Raw genomic sequence first — 24,198 nt, forward strand, 5'->3', positions numbered from 1 at the left:
AAGGCAAACCCTTCTGAAACTTTCCCTGACATCCATTCCATAAATACACCCTCCACAGACCAAAACAGATTGTGTGAATATGAAAGACTTCAATGCACCTATTGAAACACCCAACTTTCACTACCCACCCCCTGCAAAGTCCCTCCAAGACAGGGAGAAGGCTACCCTCCCAACTCCCTGTGCCTAGTGCAATGAAAAGGATGTTTGAATACTGTGCTGGTGGAAAGACCAGCTGTTGTTTATTAATACAGTAATATGGCAGGTACTGTGTCTGCCTGTTTGTTATCTCCACTTGATAGATTAAGAAACTGAAGCACAGAATATAAGGAATTCACGCTAATTCAGCCTTGAGTCAGGACTCAAGCATGAGTGTTTTTTTAACTTCAAGGAGTCACCAAGGTCTAGTGCTGTCCAACAGAACTTTTTACAATGATGGTAATGCTCTACATATGTACTCTGACATGATAGGAGTGTCATTGGTAGTTATTGAGCACCTGAAATGTCTCTGGTGGGACTGAGGAAGTGAATTTTAAGCTTTTTAAAATTTTAGTAATTTAAATACCCACCTGTGGCTAGTGATTACAGAGGCAGAAGTCTTAGAAGTCTACCTTCTTGCTCACTAGCCAGATTTGGGGCATGCTTCTTCCTCTCAAGGAACCAGTTTCCTTAGCCAGGATATAGAATTGTTATTTCTCAGAGGTTACTTTTAGACCAAATGAGCTCATTATGTGAAAAGAACCAAAGCTCCATATAGGTAGAGAGCAATTTCAGAAATGAATGGTGCTTGGACTGTAATGGGAGTCTCTGGGTCAGGGCCTTTGGCACAGATAACGTCAGAAACCAATCAGGAGACTACCTGTGATGGGGACACCCAGACCCAAGTACCAGCTACATGGTCTTGGGAAGAAAGAGCCCCACCGCACCCGTCCTTTTATATACACAGTGCACAGACCTCATGCAGCCCCAAAGGGGCAAAAAGAGACTTTAATCAAGGGAGGAGGCAGGATCCACCAAAATAAGAAAAGGTACAGCGAGCGTTGGAGCAGAGGAGCCAGAGCAGGTGAAGAACCCCAGCTCAGGAAACTCCGGAGGACTCACCCCTCCACTTCTTGCACAGGCACTGCACTGACAGACAAGGCGAAAATAGTGGCCCCTTTCAGCTGGGAGGGCACAAAGTGGCCCCTGCGGCCAGAGGTGCCTGGCTTTCAGGGCCCAGCTCCTAGGCATGGCTGGTGGCCATCAGTTCAGCCCTTGTCCCCAACCAGTGCTGGATGGCCATCTTCAGGAAGAGCTCAGGAAGCTGGCAGAGAGTCCCAACAACTTCTACTGGGCCCAGGAGGCTCAGGAGTAAGAGGGCAAGGGAAAGAACTGGAGTCTGAAACCTTCCTCCTTCCCTCCCTCTCCCCAGACTTGGGGTTTGGGGGTGGGGGTGGGGGTGACACAATAGTCGCCTTCTGGCTCCAGGCCCGCCCAGACCCACAGCGACCAATATGGTACAATCACTGGGACCAGTCACAGCCACTGGAGGTGGAAGTTGTTTCGTGTAAAAAAAAAAAAAAAAAAGACAAAAAGGTTACAGTCTCCTACAAGCACAGAATTTAAGTTTCAAGACGTTAAAAAAAATCTGTCCCAGCCCAGGGGACTGAACATCAGAAGCCAGCCTGACCAGGCACGTGTGGCCTTGGGGCAGGTTCACTGCTGCTCTGTTGCCCAGCTAGCAAGCATACCACCCACCTCCCATATCTAACACCCACCCCAACCCAGCTCCCCGCCTCTGCTGCTGCTGTCATCGTTGCTGCCACTCTGGGGAATAACTCCAGGATGTCTTTGCAGAGACACAGGGGAGTCTGGAGGGGAAGGCCTTGAGGTCCAGCCAGATGATTTAAAACTGTCAAAAGAACCAAGAGGCAGTGAATACCGGTTATTGCTGTATCTTAGCAGGCCTGCTCTGGGGAGGTAGGCTGATCTGAGAGCTACCACTGTGCTCAGATTTCTGAGGGATAGGGTTGGGTCGCAGCACACCTTGTGGGCGCCCACTTTCTAATTCAGCCAGCATTCAGCAATGACGTTCAGGACACTAGCCTTAAACCTAGCAATAGACAAGACAGAAAAATTAAGGGTGAGGTAGGCCTTCCCACAGCTCCCTTTAACCGTATCGTGGAGGCTGCTATAAAGCCGTCAGTAGTGTGGTGCCTGAACTGAGGCTGCCTTCTTTAGAGATGATTGGGGGGGCAGGGGGCGCTCACCTGCAAGGGCTTGGGGACTAGGGGACCAAGAGCAGAAGGACCCAGAATCTGGTACTTTGTGTCAAGCTCTGTGTGGTTCTCCAACCGTAACAGGCCCTTGAAATATTTTCTGCCCTCAAGTATCCCCCCATGGTGCTCAGAATATCCCCAGGACATTTTATAGATCAGAGACTGTGAACCAACAGCCCACACGCTGTACCCAGCCCAATAACGGGTGCTGTCTGGCCCACAACGTTTTCTTTTTTTAAATTTCCAACCTTGGAAATATGGGAGATGTCACAAATCCAGATTTGGGGATTTTTTTGAATAGCGGAAGGTGAAACTGTAACACATGGGAGCTCTGTTATAGTAAACTTCTTCAGATGTGGCATACGCTTGCCAGGTCCCCAAGAACCCACTTCGCTCACATGTATTACCTGCCGCACGCACCTGAACATGTGACCAATGCCAAATGCCATGGTACTATCTTGATCTGTGAATCTGAAAACCAAAATCTAAGTCCCAGTTCCTCCTCTCCTCCTCTTACTGGCTGAGGGCCCTTGGGTAGGGCCCAGTTCACTCATCCATAAAATAGGGATAACACGATCAAAGATGGTCTCAGGGATTAAATGAGATATATAAATGTGCTTAGCTGTGTAATTATAGAAATGCAGTTACCATAATTAAATGACTGGTGAATGAACCAGCCAAAAATTAAATTAAGAACTATTTTCCTGGGACACCTGGGTGGCTCAGTGGTTGAACTTCTGCCTTTGGCTCAGGTCGTGATCCTGGGATCAAGTCCCCCATCAGGGTCCCTCTCTGCCTATGCCTCTGCCTCTTTCTGTGCCTTTCATGAATAAATTTTTTAAAATCTTAAAAACAAAACAAAACAAAACACTATTTTCCTTTGCAGTTAAATATAGAAGTTTCCTACTGCTGTGGCCATAAAACTTCGGTGCTACAATGGCTAGAAAGCTTACTATGTACCAGGTGATCTGCTCTGTATACGTGTCACTTAATGTTCAGCCATACCGAAAGGTACATATTAATCGTCTCATTTCACAGCTGAGGAAACCAAGGCTTCGCCAGAGATTCAATAACATGCCCAAGTAGGCAGCAAAGCTGGACACACACACAGGTGGTATGACTGCACAGCCTGTGTGATCTGAACAAGCATGCTATCCTGTGTGCACAGCACAGCTACTTTGTACACTGGCCGCCCTCAATATAATTAAAGCCCAGGGGAAGAAGGCGTAATTTCCATTTTTAGGAATCTGAACTCCTTCTGGGTGGATCTGTATGCACTGGTAGGAGTAAACACTAAATCTACCACCTAGGGATCAGAGTTAACTCTGAGCAGAACATGTCAACAAACCAAAGACTGTTTAGAAGAGGGAGAAAAAAAAAAACAAAGCATGTCTTGGATATCTAAATAAGAACAACTGTGTCATCAGCTCATTGGTGTAAACAGTTCCTCCTCTTCAGAGGGCTGCAGTCCTTTCAGTTGGAAAGACAAACAACTGAAGAGGAATCTGGAGTACTGAGGCCATGAAAGTAATGGAAAACAGGTCAAAAACAGCATGACCTTAAGCCTAAGAAACAGACGCTGAAATAAGACTTAAGTCTATTTGAAAAATAGAATTACACTGGTTAACTGTCCTATATTCTTGGAAAATTCCCACATATTTAACTTGCCTCGCCAGGGGTTTGAGCTAGATGTAGGGAAGGACTGTGTACATTTTGAGACATGGACAGGAGCGTCTAAGTCCCCATGAGAGACTAAGAGAGGTGTCCTCGAGGCACTCAAATGAAGAGGCCCTGCAGGTCCCAAAGATGAACCCCAGGTCCTCCAGCCCCATAGCACTGGGCTGATGTGCCACACACCAGGAGGTCTCAAAGGCCTCAAGAAATATCCAAACTACAGGCACTCCCTTACCACCAGATGCTAAGTTCTCAACCCACAGCTCCTCTCACCTCTGGAGGGACACCAGGAAGGCCCCCACTTACATTCTTGAGGAACTCCTCAGCCACGATGCGGGCACGAGCATTGACCGACAACTTCATCTCACTGATTTCCTTGTCAATCTCCTCCATAAAGTGGATTACAAAGTCCACCAACTTGTGTTTGTACATCTGCTCTGTGTGGAAGTTGGTGATCAGAAAACTGATGTCATATCCCTGGGGAAGTAAGACAGTAGACAGGAGAAAGAGAAGAAACAGGAGAGAATTAGCATCCCACGGCACTTAGTTGGCTATGTCTTCTCGGGTCACTCAGCTACATGCTTCCTGCTGGCTGTGATCCTCTCCCAAGTCTCATGACCTTCAGGCAGCAGCCTGCCTCTTCTGCTAGGGTGTCTATGCGGGGTCCAAATAACTGACTCAGGTGAGAACTTTGTGTCAAGCATCTCTGGAAAACTACCTGTGATAAAACAGTTGCATTCCAAAGGAGTCATGGGAGAGTGAAGGAACTTGAAATCTTATTACAGAAGACTCTAATGAAACAGGGAGAAGAGACACTGTGGGAGGAGGATGGGATTAGGTAATGTGTGGAAGAGCACTCTTTATTTGTTCTGGGTGGCCCCAGAGACTAGATTTAGGACCAAGAAAAGAGATTTTTAGTTCAGGATGAGGACGAGTTTGGCCATTATGTCTGATGGAACATGTTGCTCTGCATGATAGTTTCTCAGTCACTGGGAATATTTGGAGTTGATCTGGCAAGGAGTCTGTGGAGAGGACTCAAGAACAAAGCCAGGCAACACTAAGCCAATGTCAACTGTGGCCCTGAAAGATAACAATTTAGTTGGTGACAAAACTTAGAAAGGATTTCTGATTCATTGTGTCTTTTCTGCCATTAGACTGTAGGCTCTGAAAAGATGAGCAACGCATCCTGTATTTTTTGCCTTTCCCATGGTTGAGGCAGACGCAACTTCTCCTAAGCTTCTGATGCTCCTTATTCTCACTCTAGCCGAAACAAAGGCCAACTCTCAGACAATGGGTGACCTACAGCTGGAAGAGCAGCAATCCTGGTTCTACCAACAATCCCAGGGCAATGACAGTAGACTTAGTGAAAGAATCTTGGGTATTATGAACATGTGGATCACATGGTCTCACCTCCACTGGTTTCCTTCGAAGGATAAAGAAGTTCTCTGCTCGCATCATCATGAAGCGCATGAACTTGTGGCATAAAATCTTCTCGATCTCATCAGCCTAGTGAGAGAGAAAAATAAACAGGGCTCCCTAAATCTGACAATACAGGCCAACAGAAACCTGTAGTCTGGTCTTCTGACTTCAATTTCCCCCAGACTCGCTGCAGGTAGTGAGGTTTGGCATCAGGAGCAATGACTACCTGAATCATGGGGCAGGTGACTGCCAACTGAATGTCGGCAGTTGAGAGCCTCTTCAATTCAATAGGGCATTACCACAATTTCATTTTCACCCATTCCAGAGCGGTAGTTCTGGCAAACCCAAGTCTTTTATCTGCTCCTTGCAGAGGCCATACCTACACTGAAAGCGGCCTCTCCCTTTCCCATTCACTAGTGCTGTATTTCCCAAAGTCTATGATATATATATACCATCTGAAGTTCTCAGAGATAAACTTAGGTGGTTTTCGCTTCAATAACAATGAATATTAAATAATCCCCAAAGTTTTTCCCTGCTGAACTCTTACTAGTTGTTGTTGTTTTTTTCATATTTTATTTATTTATTCATGAGAGAAAGAGAAAGAGAGAGAGAGAGAGAGAGAGAGAGAGAGAGAGGCAGGCAGAAGGTTTCATGCAGGGAGCCCGACGCAGGACTCAATCCTGGGTCTCCAGGATCACGCCCTGCGCTGACGGCGGTGCTAAACCGCTGAGCCACCCAGGCTGCCTGAACTCTTACTAGTTCTAATGAAAGGATTTTGCAGCTGGGTGCTGGCAGGTACGCCCTTAACACCTCCCAACACTTGTTAATCTCCCTTTTTAACAGAGCAGACCCTAAGGATAGAGCTTTCTATAGGCAACAGGACCCAGTCTAAGTAACAGCTTTATTTTCTTTCACTGAATTTACTTTTTTTAGAGTTCTCCCTAGGTAACAAGTGATACGGTTTTTCCATTATGGCATAAAGTTTCTTTTTCAAACAAATTTAAGTAAAAGAAAAGTCAATTTAAGAAAATCCATTTTCTGGGATGCCTGGGTGGCTCAGTGGTTGAGCATCTGCCTTTGGCCCAGATCATAATTGCAGGGTCCTGAGACTGAGCTCCACATCAGGGTCCCTGCTCAGCGGGGTGTCGGCTTGTCCCTCTCCCTCCACCCTTCCTCTCCACCCATGTGCTCTCCCTTGCTCTGCTCTCTCAAATAAACAAAATTGAAAGAAAGAAAGAAAGAAAGAAAGAAAGAAAGAAAGAAAGAAAGAAAGAAAGAAAAGAAAGAAAGAAAAGGAAGAAAGAAAAGAAAAGAAAAGAAAAGAAAAGAAAAGAAAAGAAAAGAAAAGAAAAGAAAAGAAAAGAAAAGAAATGAAATTACACTTTCATGCTAAATCTCTATTTCAAAGTTTATGGCTATTAAATTGATACTGGTATTTTTTTTTTTCTTAAAGATTTTATTTATTTATTCGATAAACAGATAGAGAGTCAGAGACACAGGCAGAGGGAGAAGCAGGCTCCATGCAGGGAGCCCGACATGGGACTCGATCCCAGGTCTCCAGAATCATGCCCTAGGCTTAAGGCAGTGCTAAACCGCTGAGCCACCTGGGCTGCCCTATTATTTATTTTTCTAAACTGGACTTATTCTGCCTTCCTTATAAATGATTCTTTGACCAGACACCAAACTGGCCATGGCCTTAGCTGCAACTTTTCCACACTTCTAATCTAAAGGAAGCCTAGAAGATATGGTTGCTGTCTCTACTGACCTGCTGAATCTGGAGAACCATTCCCTGGGTATAGTCAAGGAAATGGAGCCTGGGTTTCCTTGCACCTTGAATCTGGCATGACGATCTCTCAGATGGGGACCCCTGACCTCCTGAGGAGGCAAGGGCTCAGTAATGAGCTCACCTGTTTCACAGCAATGCTGACCCGGACAGAGTTGATGGAGCCCTCAATCAAAACTTTTTCCTTCTCATTCCTGCTGATGGTCACAGGTTGTAACAGGAGCTCTTTGCTACTCCTGAAAATACAATGTCACAGAGGCATCTGTACTACAGAGGAACAGAATGCTCAGAGAGACCCACAGCAGGCCCTGGAATCTCTATCTGAGACCACAGAGTCCAAGGAATAGGAGACTCACAAGTAGGGGTGCTCCAAGATGGGGGCCAGCGAGTGTGTTCTCCAACAGAAGGAGCAAGGCTCTGGAGTCAGGGCGATAAGGTTTTGAAATCCAGCCTCCTCTGTTACTTTCCTTGGACAAGTTACCCTGTTGGAATCTCAATTTCCTCATCTGTAAAATGACTGATTCCTATTTCACTGGTGAGGATTGAGAGAGATCAGAAAGGGTCAATTGTCTATTAAGAGTGCCTGGCACATGGTAGGAGCTTTATAAATGACAGCTCTTATTTTAATAACTACGGGCAAACCCATATACCATTTAGGGAATGAGAAAAGAGGCTGCATTAGGGATAAGGATAAGCTAAAATCAAACAGAGTTTGGTCTCCTTTAATTATCAATCCAGAATGATTCACTTATTTAGCATTAAGACCCCTCTCAGCTCAGCTTCCATTTTGATGCCTCTGAAATCTCTAAGTATTTGTAACGGTAATTAAAATGCCCAGTAGAAATCACATATGTTAAGTAGAGCAGCACAACAAACGCTAACATCTTGTCAGTATTTTTAAATTCAAATCATTTGAACATGGTGTGGTAATATTGCTTATCTCAGTTATATGTGTATCAGATTAAACTTTAAAGGAGAACAGAATAATTTAACAAAACATAAACTAGGTAAGAGAAAATAACCCAAAATATGAAGTATTTAGAGTAAGGGATGAGACAGTCCGGGTTGGTCGGAGAAAAAACATTCCCTGATCTTTAAATTCCAAGAGGATGGAGAAGGCATCAAACAAAATTCTCCACTCTCTCCTTAAATTGGGTTCAATAATGACACAGGAGATTCTTACCGAACAGTCCTACTCTGAGAAGCCAGATCTTGTGTCAAGCAATCTTGGCTCCAGAGGAGCTTCTCCCCTGGGTTTTGTCCTGCCAACCCACTGACCCTATTTTCTGAACTGCAAATTGGGAACCACTGCTCATCTGGCAACAAGACAAAATATGTGAACTATAGTTGGCTTGACCACTCTGGAACGGAAATTCATGGCGAACTCCAGATAACTGCCATCTCTGGGACTGAGCTCATCACCCCCACCTTGACCTTTTTCTTCCCTACCTGACTTCCACTTCTGGCTTGTTGTGTCGTTCCACGACCTGGGAGGAGAAATTCTCCAGGCAGAGGGCAGCCTGCAGTGTGGCCCGCACGGCACTCAGGTAGGGGCGGAGAGTGGCAGTCTGTAGGAAAAAAACCCAAGGGAGAATCACAATCTATTTTAGCAAACCCCCAACTGAAACAGAATCTGTTTTAGCAAACTCTCCTCCAGCTACATGGGAACCAGGCAGTACTGAGAGTACCTGGCTCTCAGACACCACAGTGAACCAAATAGACTGGGCCTTCAAGGTGCCTTTGATTCTAAATCAAGAGTGGCTCTCAACAGGGGACCATTTTTCTTGCCAGCGGACATGCAGCAATGTAGGGACATTTTTCATTGACGGGATTTGGCATATGGCGGGAGTGCTACTGGCATCGAGTCAAGGCCCAGTATATTGCTAAACATCCTACAATGCACAAAGAAGAATTATTCAGGGGTGCCTGGGTGGCTCAAATGTCTGACTCTTGATTTCAGCTTGAGTCATGATCTCGGAGTTGTGGGATCTAGCCCCACATCAGGCTGCGAGCTCAGTGCAGAGTCCCTTTGAGAGTTTCTCCCCCTCTCTCTGCCCCCTCCTCCCCTGCTCTCTCTCTATAATAAAGCCTAGAACAATAAATTAATAAAAATAAAGGAATTATTCTACCCCAAATAGTGCTGAGGTTGAGAAATTCTGGTCTAGAGGCATACAGGTGAATGACTATCCTCAATCTGTATTTGAGCCAATAATGTATAAGTCTGTGTGCTGACTTAAATGTCAAGGGACTGATTTAAATGTCAAGATTTTAAAGATCATCTCTACCCCTAAATAGCTCAACTGGGTAGAGAACAAAAAAACCATATGATATAAAGGAGAATGAAACGGGACATAATCAAACTTACAAATTACATTTCCAGAAGAAATTGGTTTGGAAATAAAGATGAAAATAAGATTAGGAGGATTTTACAATAAGAAAAAGTAGACTAAGGATATTCCCAGTAGACAGACCAGCTTCTACCTACACTGGCTTATCTTCAGTTCCTTGTATTATCTACATTCTTTCTCATCTGAAGGCTTTACACATGCTGATTCATCTATACAGGACTTTCTTTCCTTTCTTGACTTAAGTCATCCCTTAGACCTTGGTGTATTCAGGGAAGGCCCCTTCCTTCCTCAGAGAGGCCTTTCTTGACTTCCTCCTTCATAGCATTTATTACAATTTACAACAATACATCCTTCGTATTTCAGTACAGTGATTTCTTTTTCACTAGACTGTAAGATTCATGCTTAACAGACCATGTCTCTTTATTCAAATCAACATACCCTGCACCTAGCTCAGTATCTAACATATGCAATGTCTTACTCCTTTTCTATACAATATCATGTGGAATACCGTAAGCAAGGTTAGAATACTGCAAAAAAAAAAAAATGTTAGGAGTTCCAGAAGTAGTGATGAGCAGTGTTGCTGCATACAGAAAGCATTTTAGATTGAGTAGATGCTGCTGCAATGGTAGCCTAGAGATTCATGGGTAATCTCAAATGCCAGGCTGCTGACTTTAGCTTTTCTTTTAAGGTAGTAAGGAATTGTTGGGGCTTTCTGAGGAGGAAGTTATCTGGCTTCACCAGTTGCATGGTGGTTCTGCAGAAAATGGACCGGAGGGAAATGAGACAAAAGGCAGAGAGGATTATTCAAGGAAGGGTGAGGAGAGCCTGGAGCAGTGGTGAGGACAAGCAAAGGGTATCACAAGAGCTGGACTGTCATAAATGTAGAGGATAATGGAATAAAAAACACCTTTCAATAAACTGTAGCTCACTCATATGATGAAGTCCTATTCAGCAAGAAAAAGGAGTAGTGACACATGCAACATGGATGAATCTCAAATGCATTATGGTTAATTAAGAAGCCACATTGGTTGGTTCAGTCTAATGAGTCTGTAACTCTCAATCTCAGGGTCGTTGGTTCAAGTCCCCCCCCACCTGATGAGTGCAGAAATTATTAAAAAAATAAACTTAAAAAAAAAAAGCCACATCAAAAGGTCTACATACTGAAGACTTCTATTTATATGACAATATAGAAAAGGCAAAACTATAGAAGGAAAAAAGAAATCAGTAGTTGCCTGGAATGGAGGAGAGACAACTGATTAACAGAGGGACTAAAGGGAGCTTTTTGAGAAAACATGGTTAATCTGACTGTAGTAGTGGTTACAGGATTGTGTTTGTCAAAACTCACAGATGATAAACTTAAAAAGGGTGACTTTTAGGTGGCAAGCCCCATGACACCTGCCCTTTGAAAAAATAAATGCATTCTCATGTAATACCTCAATACAGTTGACTTAAAAAAAAAAAAAATCCAAGAGGTATGGCCTCCATTAGAGAAAGAAAGAAAGAAAGAAAGAGAAAGAAAGAAAGAAAAAATAAAATAATAAAATAAAATAAAATCCAGACTGCTAGCTGAGGTAAGATGCCACAAAGCCAGGATAAGCAACATGGGGAAAGCTGGTTGAGAGAAAATGATTTTCGATCTGAAGGTGTGATCTGAAGGTGTCTTCAAGATATCCAGGCAAACCCTACAAGAGAGCTAGGAAGGCAGACTCATGAACCACCAGAATACACAAGGTCATGGAAGCCGGGAATGGACAGGCACCACTAGGGAAAATGTGAGGAGGAAGGTGGGGAACCAAAGCCTCGACTCCCAGGAAGACCGACATGTATCAGCTGCGAGGATTTCCAGGAAGGGAGGGATCCGTAGGACAGAGCTCTCGTACTATGGTTAAGGTTAACACGGTGGAATTCTAACCAGGAAGAGGTCTGGGTGGCGGCGGCATAATCCTTCCGTGGAGCAGAAGCAAGGCAGGGAAGTAAGCGAAGAGTGGGATAAGGAAGTGGAGACGCTTCCTTTGGAAAACTGTGGGGTCAAGCGGGCAGGAGAGGACAGGACAGTGTATTTAGCAAAGCTCTACCCTGGGTGAGGCGCCCTTGCTACGCCGGCCCTACTACGGGCGAGGAAGCCTACTGAGTGCCTTCAAGGCTCTCCCGCCGACCTCCCAGGCCCCACTCCCGGCGTCCTGTCGACGCCTCACAGTTCCCCACCTGGCCCGAAAGACAAACCACGAACCTGCGAGGCCTGCGTCCTCCCGGGGCGCCCCCCGCTCGCCCCTTCCTCACTTGGGCTCCCGCCCCGCCCTCTCCTCCCAGCCTCATCATGCCCCCACACCCCGCAGCAGCCCTCGGCCCCGGGGCTCTCCGCTGCAAAGCCGCCTCGCCCCCAGACCCACAGCGTTTGAGGCAAAACAGCGGGGGTCCCTGGCGCGGGGCCCGGCTCGCTCACCATCGCGGGCGCTGGCTGGGCCGGAAAGCGGAAGTGCGGAAGTGGCCAGCCCGCGACGCCTGCCCTTCCGCGAGGGGCGCAGCCTCGGTCTGCGCCCGGACTTCCGGACGGGACCACTATGCCCGAGCGGGGAGGGGGAGCCTGGGAGCCCCCGGTCCTTGGCAGGTCTCCCCGCTAGGACTGTCTTCACATCTTTAGACTGCGGAACTTTCGAATCGATGCGGGAGCTCATGCCGTTATCCACGCAGCTCTGGCTTGCGGCCCTGGCCCTCCTCTCGTCGTGCCCCGTAGTCGGGCAGTGGTGCGGCCCGGCCTCAGGTTGGGCACCATATTAGGACAAGGCGAGGCGGAGGAGCCCTCCGTTCCTTCCGGTTCTGCGCCCCTAGCCTCGCTCTGGGCCCCTCCTACCTGCAGCCCCCGGGGCTCCGCGGGAAGAGCTGCCGGGCGGAGGGCTTGGCTGCCGGGCCCCGCCCCCAGCCTCGGGCCGATCCCCAGAGTGGGCCTGAGGCCGAGCCCTCCCCCACCTGCAGTAGGCTCGCCCGCGGCCTGCCCACCCTTCCCCGCACGCCGCAGTGGGCTCCCGCCCGCGTCGCCCACCCCCGCGTCCTCTGCGGGGGGCCCGCCCCTGGCCAGTTCCGGGGCGGTTGCTCCACCAACCGGAACTCCCCGCCCCCTCCCGTGGCCTGGGGGCCGTAGGAGGCAGCAGGAGGCTGCAGTGAGGAGGTAGAGGGGGCGGGGGCCGCGTTAGGGGGTCCCCAGAGGACGGGGGCCCCGAAGGCAAGTCACTGGGGCGACCCGCAGGAGGGGCCAGCCACTAAACAGGCGCACTTCTGTGCCAGGCACTGAACTGGGCTCTTGACAAGCATCCTTTCATAATCCTCAGAGCATCCCGGGGAGGTAGGTACTATCGTGATCCCCATTTTACAGATTCAGACTTCTTATGGGGAGACAGACCCAGATTTCTTTGGTCCCCATTTTGTAGATGGAAAAACCGAGACTCAGGAAGGCTAAATAACACGTTTGGAGCTACATAACTAGAGAATGGTAAAGGCTGTGCCTGCCTGGCTTACCAGCCCATATTCTTAACCACTGTCAGCGGCCAAGAAAAGGGACCACGACGGGAGGGGGTGAGAGAAGAAGCGAGGAGGCACAGAGAACATTAGCATTGTAAGAATGGGATGTTTGGAGCTTAGAGGCTTAGCCAGACCCGGGAGCAGTAGGACAGAAGAGCATCAGAAAGACAGGGCAAAGACTCAAAACTATCTGGATTCAGATTGCCTCTTGGTAACCGTGGGCAGGTACCCACCCTTACAGAGTCTGAGTTTTCGTATCTGTAAGGTGTAGGTCGCCATTGTCCCTGCTCATGGGGTTGGGTGAGGAATTCAGTGAGAAGCCAGTAAAGTGTCTGTACCTGGCTTGATGTACAGCGAGTGTCCTGTGAGTAGGAGCCGCGCCATCAATCTTGTAGTTAGGTACCGAAGCCTGGCTTTCTCCTGGAGTCTGTCCCTGGATGGAGGGAGCTCTTGGACTTTTCTCGTGCCAGTTTCTCTCCTATCAATGGCTCTCTCCTCTCCAGTTCCACAGGGTCCCGTATCCTGGGCCATGAGTGAACTGAAGGACTGCCCCTTGCAGTTCCATGACTTCAAGTCTGTGGACCACCTGAAGGTCTGTCCACGCTACACGGCTGTGCTAGCCCGCTCTGAGGATGATGGCATCGGCATTGAAGAGCTGGACACTCTGCAGCTGGAGCTTGAGACCCTGCTTTCCTCTGCCAGCCGGCGCCTGCGGGTTCTCGAGGCCGAAACCCAGGTGATACTCTGCAGAGAGGTTATCACCAGGGGTGGACTGTGACAAGTTACGGGTTAGATCATTGAGTTAGCACCTACCCACTGAGGCCCGGGATACAGGAGCTTAGAGAGAGGGGTAAGGAGAGACCCACACTGCGCTCATGTGATGCATAGAATATATAAGAACGTGCATGATCCTCATAAATTGCAAGATTTCTGATTTGCTAAGCATTTATTGACCCCACCGCACCCCACCGTTATGTTCTGGGTCCTCTGCTAGTCATTAGAGAGAGGTAATGAGGACACTTCTGGCCTTTAGGGAGTTTGCTAACTCAAAGGCGGGGGGAGGGCAGACAGATACCAGGTGATGTTGTGTTATGGTTAAAAGTACTAGGGAAACTGGATTGAGAAGACCTGGATTTGAATCCTGGCCTAAGCACTTGCTTAGTATTACTTTTTTCTACGTATGTGACTTTGGGAAAGTTGCCTCCTGTCACTGAGCATTGGTTCCCTATCAGCAAACTGGGATGAATAATAGGAGCTATCTCTGAGCTTCTGTGAGGATTAAAAGAGAGGTTTTTGTTTTGTTTTGTTTTGTTTTTTGCAAAAGCCTCAGCCCAACATCTGACACTAAGTATTTCAAATGCTAATTATCGATACTACTCTGATATTTCTGTTTACGACATAAGCATTCCCTGAGCCCTGTGTGCCAGATGCTATGCCAGATCCTGGGGAACAGAGGCAGTTAAAATGAATGTCCTGGTCTCCAGTAGCTTATAGTCTAGTTACAAAGACAAGGTATGCTGTTCGTTCCAGTATGATCAAACAACACATTTAGGCCAACAGTTCTACTGGTACAAAGTGTCAGAGACTCAGAGGGGACCAAGATGCCATTTTAATAGGTCCTCAAAGGATGAATAGTTATCTTGTGGTCCATGGGAGTGCACTGAAGCTTTTTGAGCAGGGCAAATTCAGTTGTATTTTAGCGTGTAAGAGGCTGGGTAACTGATGAGAAGGCTTCCCAGTTGTGACATTTGAAGTGAAGGTTTACTGGGAGTCTTGTTTGCATTCATCAAAAAGTTACCACCAGCATATTCCAGCGCTGATATGCACTGGGGCATGATCATTAGTTTGACCTAAACACTGTGTGACTGGCTTAGGTGATAGAGGTGAATCAGTCCAGACAAATGGAATGATGAGAAGTGTATGAATGAAGTCCTGTGAAAAGGAACTGAGTTTTGAAGGGTGAGTAGGAGTTTACTAAATGAAAGGGGGATGGATAAATAAAAAAGACCTTGGCGTCTTGTCAAGTTCTAAATCCTAATTCTTCATTGGGAGAAAAACTTGTCCTATGACTTCTCTTCTTCCTCTCAGCGATAGTCTCTCGTAAATTTCAGATCCTCACTGACTGGCAGGATAAGAAAGGTGATCGACGATTCCTGAAGTTGGGTCGAGACCATGAGCTCGGAGCTCCCCCAAAACATGGAAAGCCGAAGAAGCAGAAACTGGAAGGGAAGGCGGGACATGGGCCGGGCCCTGGTCCCGGGCGTCCCAAATCCAAAAACCTTCAGCCCAAGATCCAGGAATATGAATTCACTGATGACCCAATTGACGTGCCACGGATCCCCAAGAATGATGCCCCCAACAGGTTCTGGGCCAGAGAGCATAGAAGGGCCTTGGGATTCAGACAGTAGAGGCTGTGGAGGGGCCTAGAGCTGAGGATGGTGGGATAGGAGGTACCCATTCAGGATCTGCTTCTCCCTGCAGGTTCTGGGCCTCTGTAGAGCCCTACTGTGCTGATATCACCAGTGAGGAAGTACGCACACTAGAGGAACTACTGAAACCCCCAGAAGATGAGGCTGAACATTACAAGGTAGAAACCCTGGGCCTCAGTAGACGGGGGTGAGTGAGAGGGCTCAGAGGTGCCTCGGAATCACAGATCCCAAAGTCATGTACCATCTTCCTTCCCCTGCTCTACCCCTACTTTGCTTAACCCACCCAGACACCTAGGCTCTAATTCTCGGCTCTCTTCTTACATTGCCTCCTCTACCCCATCCGGATGATCACCACATACATCCTAAAGCATCTACTTCAGTGACACTGTCCTTTGTCCCAACATCTCTATCACCTCTGCTTTGATTCAAGCCCTCATTAGTTTTCACCCAAATAGTCTCTTAATACTTCTCTGCCTCCAGAGGAACTTTCTGTTTTCTTTCTTTAATATATTAATTTTATTGTGATGTAAATAAAACAGGTTCCATTAAAGAAAATGTACAAAATACAGAAAACCGTCAGGGAGAACTCCAATAGGTCAGCTACTGTGATCGGATGTGACCCAACCCTGCTCCCACGCATCCCCTGGCTCCCATAACACACAAGGTGGAGTCTAACACCTCGGTCCTTGGTGACTCAGCCCCATGGCCCCCTGCAGCTTCCTCAGCCATGCCCCCTTGTCACTGTTGGATTTACTACCCCACCAAGCACCTTGCCCTCACCCAGGCCCACCAAGGCTCCTTACTAACCCCTGGGCCTCTACACATGCTCTTTTTCCCTTACCAAACTAACTCATCCTTTAAAGCACTGATCCCTTGTTATCTCCACCAAACACTTTTGCAGACTCCCCCCAGAAAGTTTCTCTGTCATGTGCCACAACACCTTGACCTACTTCTAGCACTTGAGTTCTTTGAATTTTTTAAAAAATGTATTTGAAATAAAAATTATTTATTTATTAAAAATAAAAATTATATAGGTAGTAGTAAATTTAGGTAATAACAAATGAGAACTTCCTCTCTTGACACTAAGGCTCCTGGTTCTCTCTAGGGACAACAGCTGTGACCTGAGATGGTCCACATAGGTATACCATTCTGCACCTGTATCTTGGAGATTATTACGTACTGGCTCCCATGTGTGTCTTAGTTGGTTATGTACCTGTCTCCCTTGCTAGATTGTGAGCATAGAGATTTTTTTTTTTTTTTTGAGATTTTTATCTCCTTCATTTCTTCCCACATACACAAGGCTCAGACTTCAGCCCTGGGGGTAGGTCCTTGGGAGACAGCAAAGGGATGGATGATGAGCCTATTAGCAGTGCCCAAGTGCACAGAGATCCCCCACTCACCCTGGGCATGGCTTGCCAGTGCTTACTCGTTTTCGGCTGGGTGGCATCTCCCCACAGATCCCACCCCTGGGGAAGCACTACTCCCAACGCTGGGCGCAGGAGGACCTGCTGGAGGAACAGAAGGATGGGGCCCGAGCAGCAGCCGTGGCTGACAAGAAGAAAGGCCTTATGGGGCCACTGACTGAACTGGACACTAAAGGTAGGCCCCTCACCTCCCTGCCCACCCCAGACCAGGACCTGAGTTTGCAGAACTCAGCCCACCTGTCTACTGTTTCTCTGCCCACTTCAGATGTGGATGCCCTGCTGAAGAAGTCTGAGGCCCAGCATGAGCAGCCTGAAGATGGGTGCCCCTTTGGTGCTCTGACGCAGCGCCTCCTACAGGCCCTGGTGGAGGTGAGCACCCTAATTCAAAACAAGGATTATGTTTACTTACTGTTTTAATGTTTTATTTTGTGTTGAAGTATATCATGCATTTAGAAAGGTAATGTAGATCTTAAAAATGTATAGACTCATAAATTTTCACACATGAGCACACTTGTATACCTGGTCTCCTGATCACAAAATAAAGCATTGCCAGTATCCTGGAGCCCTTCTCATGCCTCTCCCAGACTCTAACCTCACCTAAAAGTAGCCACTACACCACAGTTACTTTTGTCAGCCTTAACCAGTATGCTGGTTAAGGGCTGAGCCCCGTGCAAGGGCTTTCCACACATCCTCTTGTTGGAGGCAAGGACAGTGGCTAGCCCCGTGTTGCATACCAGAAGATTGAAGCTCAGAAAAGGGAACTGTTTGCCTGAGGTTGTACAGCCAATAAGTAGAAGCCAGGCTCAAACCCCAGGTGCAGAGTCCCTTTCTTTATGCCTTCTTTCTTTTTGTCTGGCCTTAGGCACATCTTTTACCTCTTTAAGCCTTGGATTTCCCCCGGCTCCAACACAGTAGTGTTTTTCTCTCTCATGGAATAGTCTGAGCTATGTTCCAAGTTGGCTGAGGTGGAAGTGAGGGAAGATCTCAGCCCCACACCATCACACAAGGACCCCGGCTATGGGGGCTTTGCCACCCTAAACATGCACTCTGCACAAGGGTCATTCTAGGTGTGATTGCTGCTCCAAGCCCACAGAAAAAGAGCAAGGAAGAATGTGAAGGAAGGTTTATGGGCCATGACTGACTGTGGCTCTTATCTCTTCTGATCACTTTTCACTGGAGAGAATTGGTCACGTGACCACATCTGACTACAAGGGAAGCTGGGAAGTATAGTGTAGCTGGGCAGCCATAAGCCCCACTACAGAAAGGTGAGAATGGCTTTTGGACAGCCAGCAGCTCATGCCGCAGCAAACTTAGCACAGTGCCTGGTCAATGCAAAAGCTTAGCTCTTCTCTTTACTGTTGTTGAGTGTTATCATTGCTCTTCTGTGCTCCCTTCTTTTGGTATCAGTACAAAAACGGGATTTCTACAATGATCAGAGCTTTCTGGTATCAGTTTGAGAAGGCTTCCCAGAGGATGGGAACAATAAAAGAATATTTCTGTGAAGACTGAAGACTCTAACTGCAGGTTAGAGAGGAACAAGAAGATGGAAATGCTGTAACTCTTACTCCCTCCATCCCATTCCTGTGGTCTTCTAGGAAAATATCATTTCCCCTATGGAGGACTCTCCTATTCCCGACATGTCTGGGAAGGAATCAGGAGCGGATGGGGCAAGCACCTCTCCCCGTAATCAGAACAAGCCCTTCAGGTGAGTGACAACTCTGTCCATATCCTACTATCTGGCCCCTGCCTCTATTGACTTCGTCACATCCCAGCATGGGGAGGTCTTCATTAAAAGAGTTGAGGGCATTTTGATGAAGCCGCATAAAAGTTTCATTTTTTAAATATATATATATATTTTTAGTATTTATTTATTCATAAGAGACACAGAGAGAGGCAGAGACATAAGCAGAGAGAGAAGCAGGCTCCCTACAGGGAGCCCTGATACAGGACTCAATCCCAGGACCCCAGGATCATGACCTGAGGTGAAGGCAGGTGCTCAACCACTGAGCCACCCAGGCATCCCCCAATGAAAGTTTTAAATATGCAGAAAGACTCAGCATTTCTGCATGCATAGACTTTTTTTTGTTGTTTTAAGATTTTATTTATTCATGAGAGACACAGAGAGAAGCAGAGACGTAGGCAGGGGGAGAAGCAGACTCCATGCAAAGAGCCCGATGTGGGACTCGATCCCGGCACCCCGGGATCACACCCTGAGCCAAAAGCAGACACTCAGGCACTGAACCACCCAGGCGTCCCAGCACGAATAGACTTAAGTACAGGGTTGTTTATCATAGTGCTTTCCATATGGTAAATGACCTAAATGTACATCTGAAGGGGATTGGTTGGATAGAGTTGTGACTCCATATGATGAAATAACTTGTAACTATTAATCATCTTAGAGAAACATAGTTAATTGATGTGAAAATCTGTAAACAATAGAGTGCTAAAAGGAGAACATGTCAGTTGAGCATACTAGGGTTTGATCCTGTTTTTACTCAGCATATACTTAAATATGTGCACATTGGGAAAAAAACTAAAATAATGTGTAATAAAAGATTGGAGAGGGACGCCCAGGTGGCCCAGCGGTTTAGCGCCTGCCTTCAGCCCAGGGCATGATCCTGGAGTCCCGGGATTGAGTCCCACATTGGGCTCCATTCATGGATTCTGCCTATCCCTCTGCCTGTGTCTCTGCCTCTCTCTCTCTGTGTCTCTCATGAATAAATAAAATCTTAAAAAAAAAGAGAAAAGATTGGAGATAAGGTAACAAAATCTGAAGTATGTATGGTATATAAGGAATATATCATAAAATATATTTTTGTATATGTAACATTAATAGCAAAATAACTAATGTTTTTGATAGTAACATAAAAAGATAGTGGTTCTAAGTTGTTGGCATTATAGGTTTTTCTATATTCTTTGACAACGGCTATGTGTTGGCTTGTGTTTGAAACAAGACCAGATGTGTCTGTCTCTATATTTTTTCCAGCATATTGAACAATAATTGATATACATCCCTGTGTGAGTTTAAGGTGTACATGTACAAAACACTCACGTGGCCTGATTTACGTGTGTTGTGAAATGATTACCACAATGGGTTCAGCTAACATCTATCTCACATAGATACAAGAAGAAGAAAAAGAAAAAAAAATATTTCCCTTTGTGATGTGAATTCTTAGGATTTACACTTTTCATAACTTTCCCTATGTATCATACAGTAGTGTTAGGTACAGTCGTCATGTCGTATATGGTATTTTAGGACTTATCTCATAATTGGGAGTTTGTACCTTTTGATCACCTTCTTCCAGTTGTCCTCCCCCCATCCTCTGCTTCTGGTAGTGGAAGGTCTGCTCTCTTTTTCTATGAATTTGAGTTTTTTGTTTTTTGATTTTTTTTTTTTTTTTTTTTTTTTTTAGATTCCACATAGAAGTGAGATTGTATGGTATTTGTTATTCTCTCTCTGACTTATTTCACTTAGCATAATGCATTCAGAGTCCATCCATGTTGTCACAATTGGTAGGATTTCCTAGTTTTTCTAGTTTGAATAATCTTGTATATATACCACAATTTCTTTATCCATTTGCCCTTCAATGGACATCGAGGTTGCTTTTGTATCTTGACTATTATAAATAATGCTGTGAACATGGGGGTTCAGATATCTTCTCAAGTTAGTTATTTACATTTCCTTTATGCATATTCTCAGAATTGAAATGGCTTATCATATGGGAGTTCTGTTGTTAATTCTTTGAGGATCCTCCACATGGTGTTCCACAGTGACTGCACCAGTTTACCTTCCCCAACAGTGCAGGAGGGTTCCCTTTTCTCCAAATCCTCGCCAATATTTGTGATCTTGTCTTTTTGATGATGGCCATTCTAATAGGCCAGAAGTGATAACTTGTTGTGGTTTTAATTTGCATTTCTCTAATAACTAGGGATGTTGAGCATCTTTTCATATACCTGTTGGCCTTTTGTATATCTTCTTTGGGAAAATGTCTATTGAGAACCTTTGCCCAGTTTTTAATTGAGTGGGTTTACTGCTTTTGAGTTATAGGAGTTCTTTATATATAGTGGATATTAACTTCTCATCAGATACATCATTTGCAAATATTTTTTCCCATTCTGTAAGTTATCTTTCCACTTTGTTGATGATTTCTTTTGCTGTACAGAAGTAGTTTTTTGATGTAGTCCCACTTGTTTATTTTGTTGCTTGTGCTTTAGGTGTCACAGCCAAAGTCATTGCCAAGACCCATCGCATGTCAAGGAGCTTTATTCCTAGATTTTCTTCTAGGAGTTTCATGATTTCAGCCCTTAACATTTTCTCTATATTTTTATACCTAGATAGAGAGGGGGTACCCAAAGAGAAAAGAATGTGTTCACTAACCTTGGAACCTCTCAGGGGTCCCCCGTCTAAGGCGGCCCTTGAGCTCAGGATTCTCTTCCTCTGTAGTGTGCCACATACCAAGTCCCTTGAGAGCCGCATCAAGGAGGAGCTGATTGCCCAGGGCTTGTTGGAGTCTGAGGACCGCCCTGCAGAGGACTCAGAGGATGAAGTCCTTGCTGAGCTGCGCAAACGGCAGGCTGAGCTGAAGGCACTCAGTGCCCATAACCGTACCAAGAAGCATGACCTGCTGAGGTGAGTGTGGATGGGTTACATGGCCGGGCGGGGGTGGGGGGGGGTGCCTAGGGAGAAGGCCTGGGCCGCTGCCAGTCACCTTCTGGGGGTTTTATAACAGGTTTCCTAAACCTGGCAGGGTTTCCAAATCATCTAGAGAGCCTTTGAAAAAACATCATTGCCAGGCACCACAGACTCTAGGGCTCAGGCATCTGTGATGGATTTATTTACCTATTTGGAATTGTGGTGGAAAAAAAACATATAAAATTGGCTCTTTAAGCCATTTTTTAGCGTATAGTTCAGTGGTATTACTTATATTCACATTGTTGTGTGACTTATTTTTTATGCTTCTTTTCTTTTTCCCCCAACATACTTTTATGAAAATTTTCATAAACACAGAACATCTGAAGGAGCAGTACAATAAATACCAATATACTCTCTAGATTTATCAACTGTTAACAATTTTGTTGGACATCTGTGATTATTATTGGCCCTTCACTGAAATTGTCCAGTATTTTAGTATCCGTTATTTAGGCAATTGGTCACAATATCTTTCATTTTATATTGACTCCCATCCATCTTGCCCTGTGTTGGTCATGACAAAAGTATAGGTGACATCTGGAGGGAGATTATGGTAGTTGTTTGCCTTTCTGAGGGAAGGTAGAGAAGCAGCCTCATTGGCAAGCTATGTGTCTTCGCTTCACATAGCTCCAACAAGGCAGGACACACATGATTTGGCTGGTTCTGCCTGTCTCTTATACATTGTCCTGGGGGGTAGGAGGAGAGGCAGAGCAAAGGCTTGTGGTCTACAAATGAGCTTTGGTAAAGAGTTATACCATTAAAAAGTGAGGGAACTGCTGACAAGCTGCTAAGGGTGCACTGAGTGCCTACTGGGTACCAGGGGCTTTATATACACCCTCCTGTTGAATCCTCACTACATTCTGGGGGAGAGGTGTTTTCCCTGTTTACTAGATAAGGAAGTAAAGGGCCAATGAAGTGAGTGCTCTCCTGAAAGTCATACAACCAGTAAACAACCAAGCTGCAACTTGAGCCCAAGGCTACATGCAAAACCTCTTTCTAGTTCCCTTTCTTGAAAGAGCAAGAAGAGGAGAATAATAGATGAAAGAGGTACTGAGTGGGGTGGAGAAGAGAGAGATGGAGTAAGAGGGAGAAACAAGGATGTGTGGATAGAGGTAGTGGACAGTGAACAAACTGGCTTACGTTGTCAGAAGGCCAGAGTCCAGCCCTCGGTTCTGCTATGGACCAGCTTCAGGGCCTTAAGCAAGGTATCTCCTGGCCTGAGCAGGAGCTTCCCCTTCTGGAAAATTTACAGGTTGGACTAGGGCAGATATCTTAAGCCACCTTCCAGCTCCACTAACAGTGGAATTTATAGGTCAGATTTCATTTACAAGGGTTGGTTTGGCATCTCATGTGCTTCACATAGACTTTAGGCTACCTAGCCCAAGCTTAGGTTGCGCTGGAATTTGGATACTGAAGTGAGCGAGTCTTCTGCTGACATTAGAACACCTTTTAAAGAAGATTGTTCGGAGCCAGCCTCTGTCTTCATATCTACTCATTAGTTGTGGGATCTTGGGGTGTTTTTTACTCTCCTTGACTTCTATTTCATCACTGGTAACATTGGGATAATAGTACCTACCTCATAAGATTGTTATAAGGATTAATTCTACTGACATATTTGAAGGGCTTAAGATTATATCTAGCACATAGTACCCTATCAGTGTGGTTCAATAACTTTGCTTTTAGGTATGAAACATTCCACAGTAGTGCCAGCCTGGGGTGGTATGTGGGTTCAGTCTGGGAGAGGGAGGGCGGCCCCATTGTGGAGGTGGGCTTCCCATGGCACCTGGCTGGCTGGTTTCCACAGGCTGGCAAAAGAGGAGGTAAGCCGGCAGGAGCTGAGGCAGCGGGTCCGCATGGCAGACAACGAAGTCATGGACGCCTTCCGGAAGATCATGGCTGCCCGGCAGAAGAAGCGGACCCCAACCAAGAAAGAGAAGGACCAGGCCTGGAAGACTCTGAAGGAACGTGAGAGCATCCTAAAGCTGCTGGATGGGTAGCCCTCACCCCTGATTGCAAGCCTCCTCTCCCTGGCCTGGGGGAAGGAGGGATGAAAAGCCCACTTCCTTCTTGCTGCCTGAACCTCAGGCCTGTGGCTGCCTATTAAATGTCAAATCGCGACAGTCTCTAGAGGACTATGGCCATTCCCTGAGGTCTCTTGGCCTAGCTCTGTACAGTCAGGACATGGGAGGCCTTTCTGGGCTGGCCTGGAGCCCACACTGGGCTTCCCCTCTTTACTGTCCCCCACTCCTACTCCTCTCTCCCCCAAGGACTTCTCCCTTGTGGTTTTGTAAAGTGCAAAGCTAAAAGTAAAGTGACTGCTGTGGTTTTTTAAAAAGCATTCAGAATCCTTGAATGTCTGTTATTGTGCGGTAGAGAAGAACTGGTGTGGGTGGCAAAGGAGGGCAAGGGGGCTCTCAGCCTTTGGCAGCTCATTCAGGAATATGTCATTCATTCAGGAACAACTCTATGAGAGTTGGGGGCTGCAGGTTAACAGAATACCCTCAGCTCAAAGTGGATTCACAACAAGGAAGTGTGTTTGTTTGGGCCTTAGTGGTCCTGGGGCAAGGCAGCCTCCAGGGTTGACCAAGCCATCAAAGGTCCAGCTATCTCTGTACTGCCCTCCACAATGTGAGTTTTTGCCTAAAATGGTTTTTCCTCCA

General features: G+C 46.3%; 2 protein-coding genes across 3 annotated transcripts; one reads left to right on the forward strand and one right to left on the reverse strand.

Moving 5' to 3' along the window:
- Positions 1-953: 953 nt before the first annotated feature.
- On the reverse strand, positions 954-12,080 carry ARPC4 (actin related protein 2/3 complex subunit 4). The gene is made up of 6 exons (XM_038565726.1): positions 11,923-12,080; positions 8,581-8,699; positions 7,256-7,367; positions 5,340-5,435; positions 4,236-4,406; positions 954-1,888 (listed from the first exon to the last, which is right to left on the reverse strand). Exons 1-6 carry the CDS (start codon positions 11,923-11,925, stop codon positions 1,883-1,885), a joined length of 507 nt encoding a protein of 168 aa, XP_038421654.1. The 5' UTR covers positions 11,926-12,080; the 3' UTR covers positions 954-1,882.
- A 250-nt stretch (positions 12,081-12,330) lies between these two features.
- TADA3 (transcriptional adaptor 3) lies at positions 12,331-23,876 on the forward strand. 2 transcript variants are annotated; one of them, XM_038565721.1, is made up of 9 exons: positions 12,331-12,819; positions 13,499-13,731; positions 15,107-15,357; positions 15,477-15,582; positions 16,882-17,023; positions 17,114-17,217; positions 18,444-18,553; positions 21,293-21,478; positions 23,343-23,535. In XM_038565721.1, the coding sequence occupies exons 2-9, from the start codon at positions 13,525-13,527 to the stop codon at positions 23,533-23,535; spliced, it is 1,299 nt and encodes a 432-aa protein (XP_038421649.1). In that variant the 5' UTR covers positions 12,331-12,819; positions 13,499-13,524. The 2 variants fall into 2 exon arrangements, with proteins under 2 accessions (XP_038421649.1, XP_038421651.1); XM_038565723.1 differs by lacking the exon at positions 12,331-12,819 and having other exon boundaries at positions 13,525-13,731; positions 23,343-23,876.
- The last annotated feature ends 322 nt before the right edge of the window (positions 23,877-24,198 follow it).

This window comes from Canis lupus, chromosome 20, assembly GCF_011100685.1.
Source record: "Canis lupus familiaris isolate Mischka breed German Shepherd chromosome 20, alternate assembly UU_Cfam_GSD_1.0, whole genome shotgun sequence".
Classification (NCBI taxonomy): domain Eukaryota; kingdom Metazoa; phylum Chordata; class Mammalia; order Carnivora; family Canidae; genus Canis; species Canis lupus.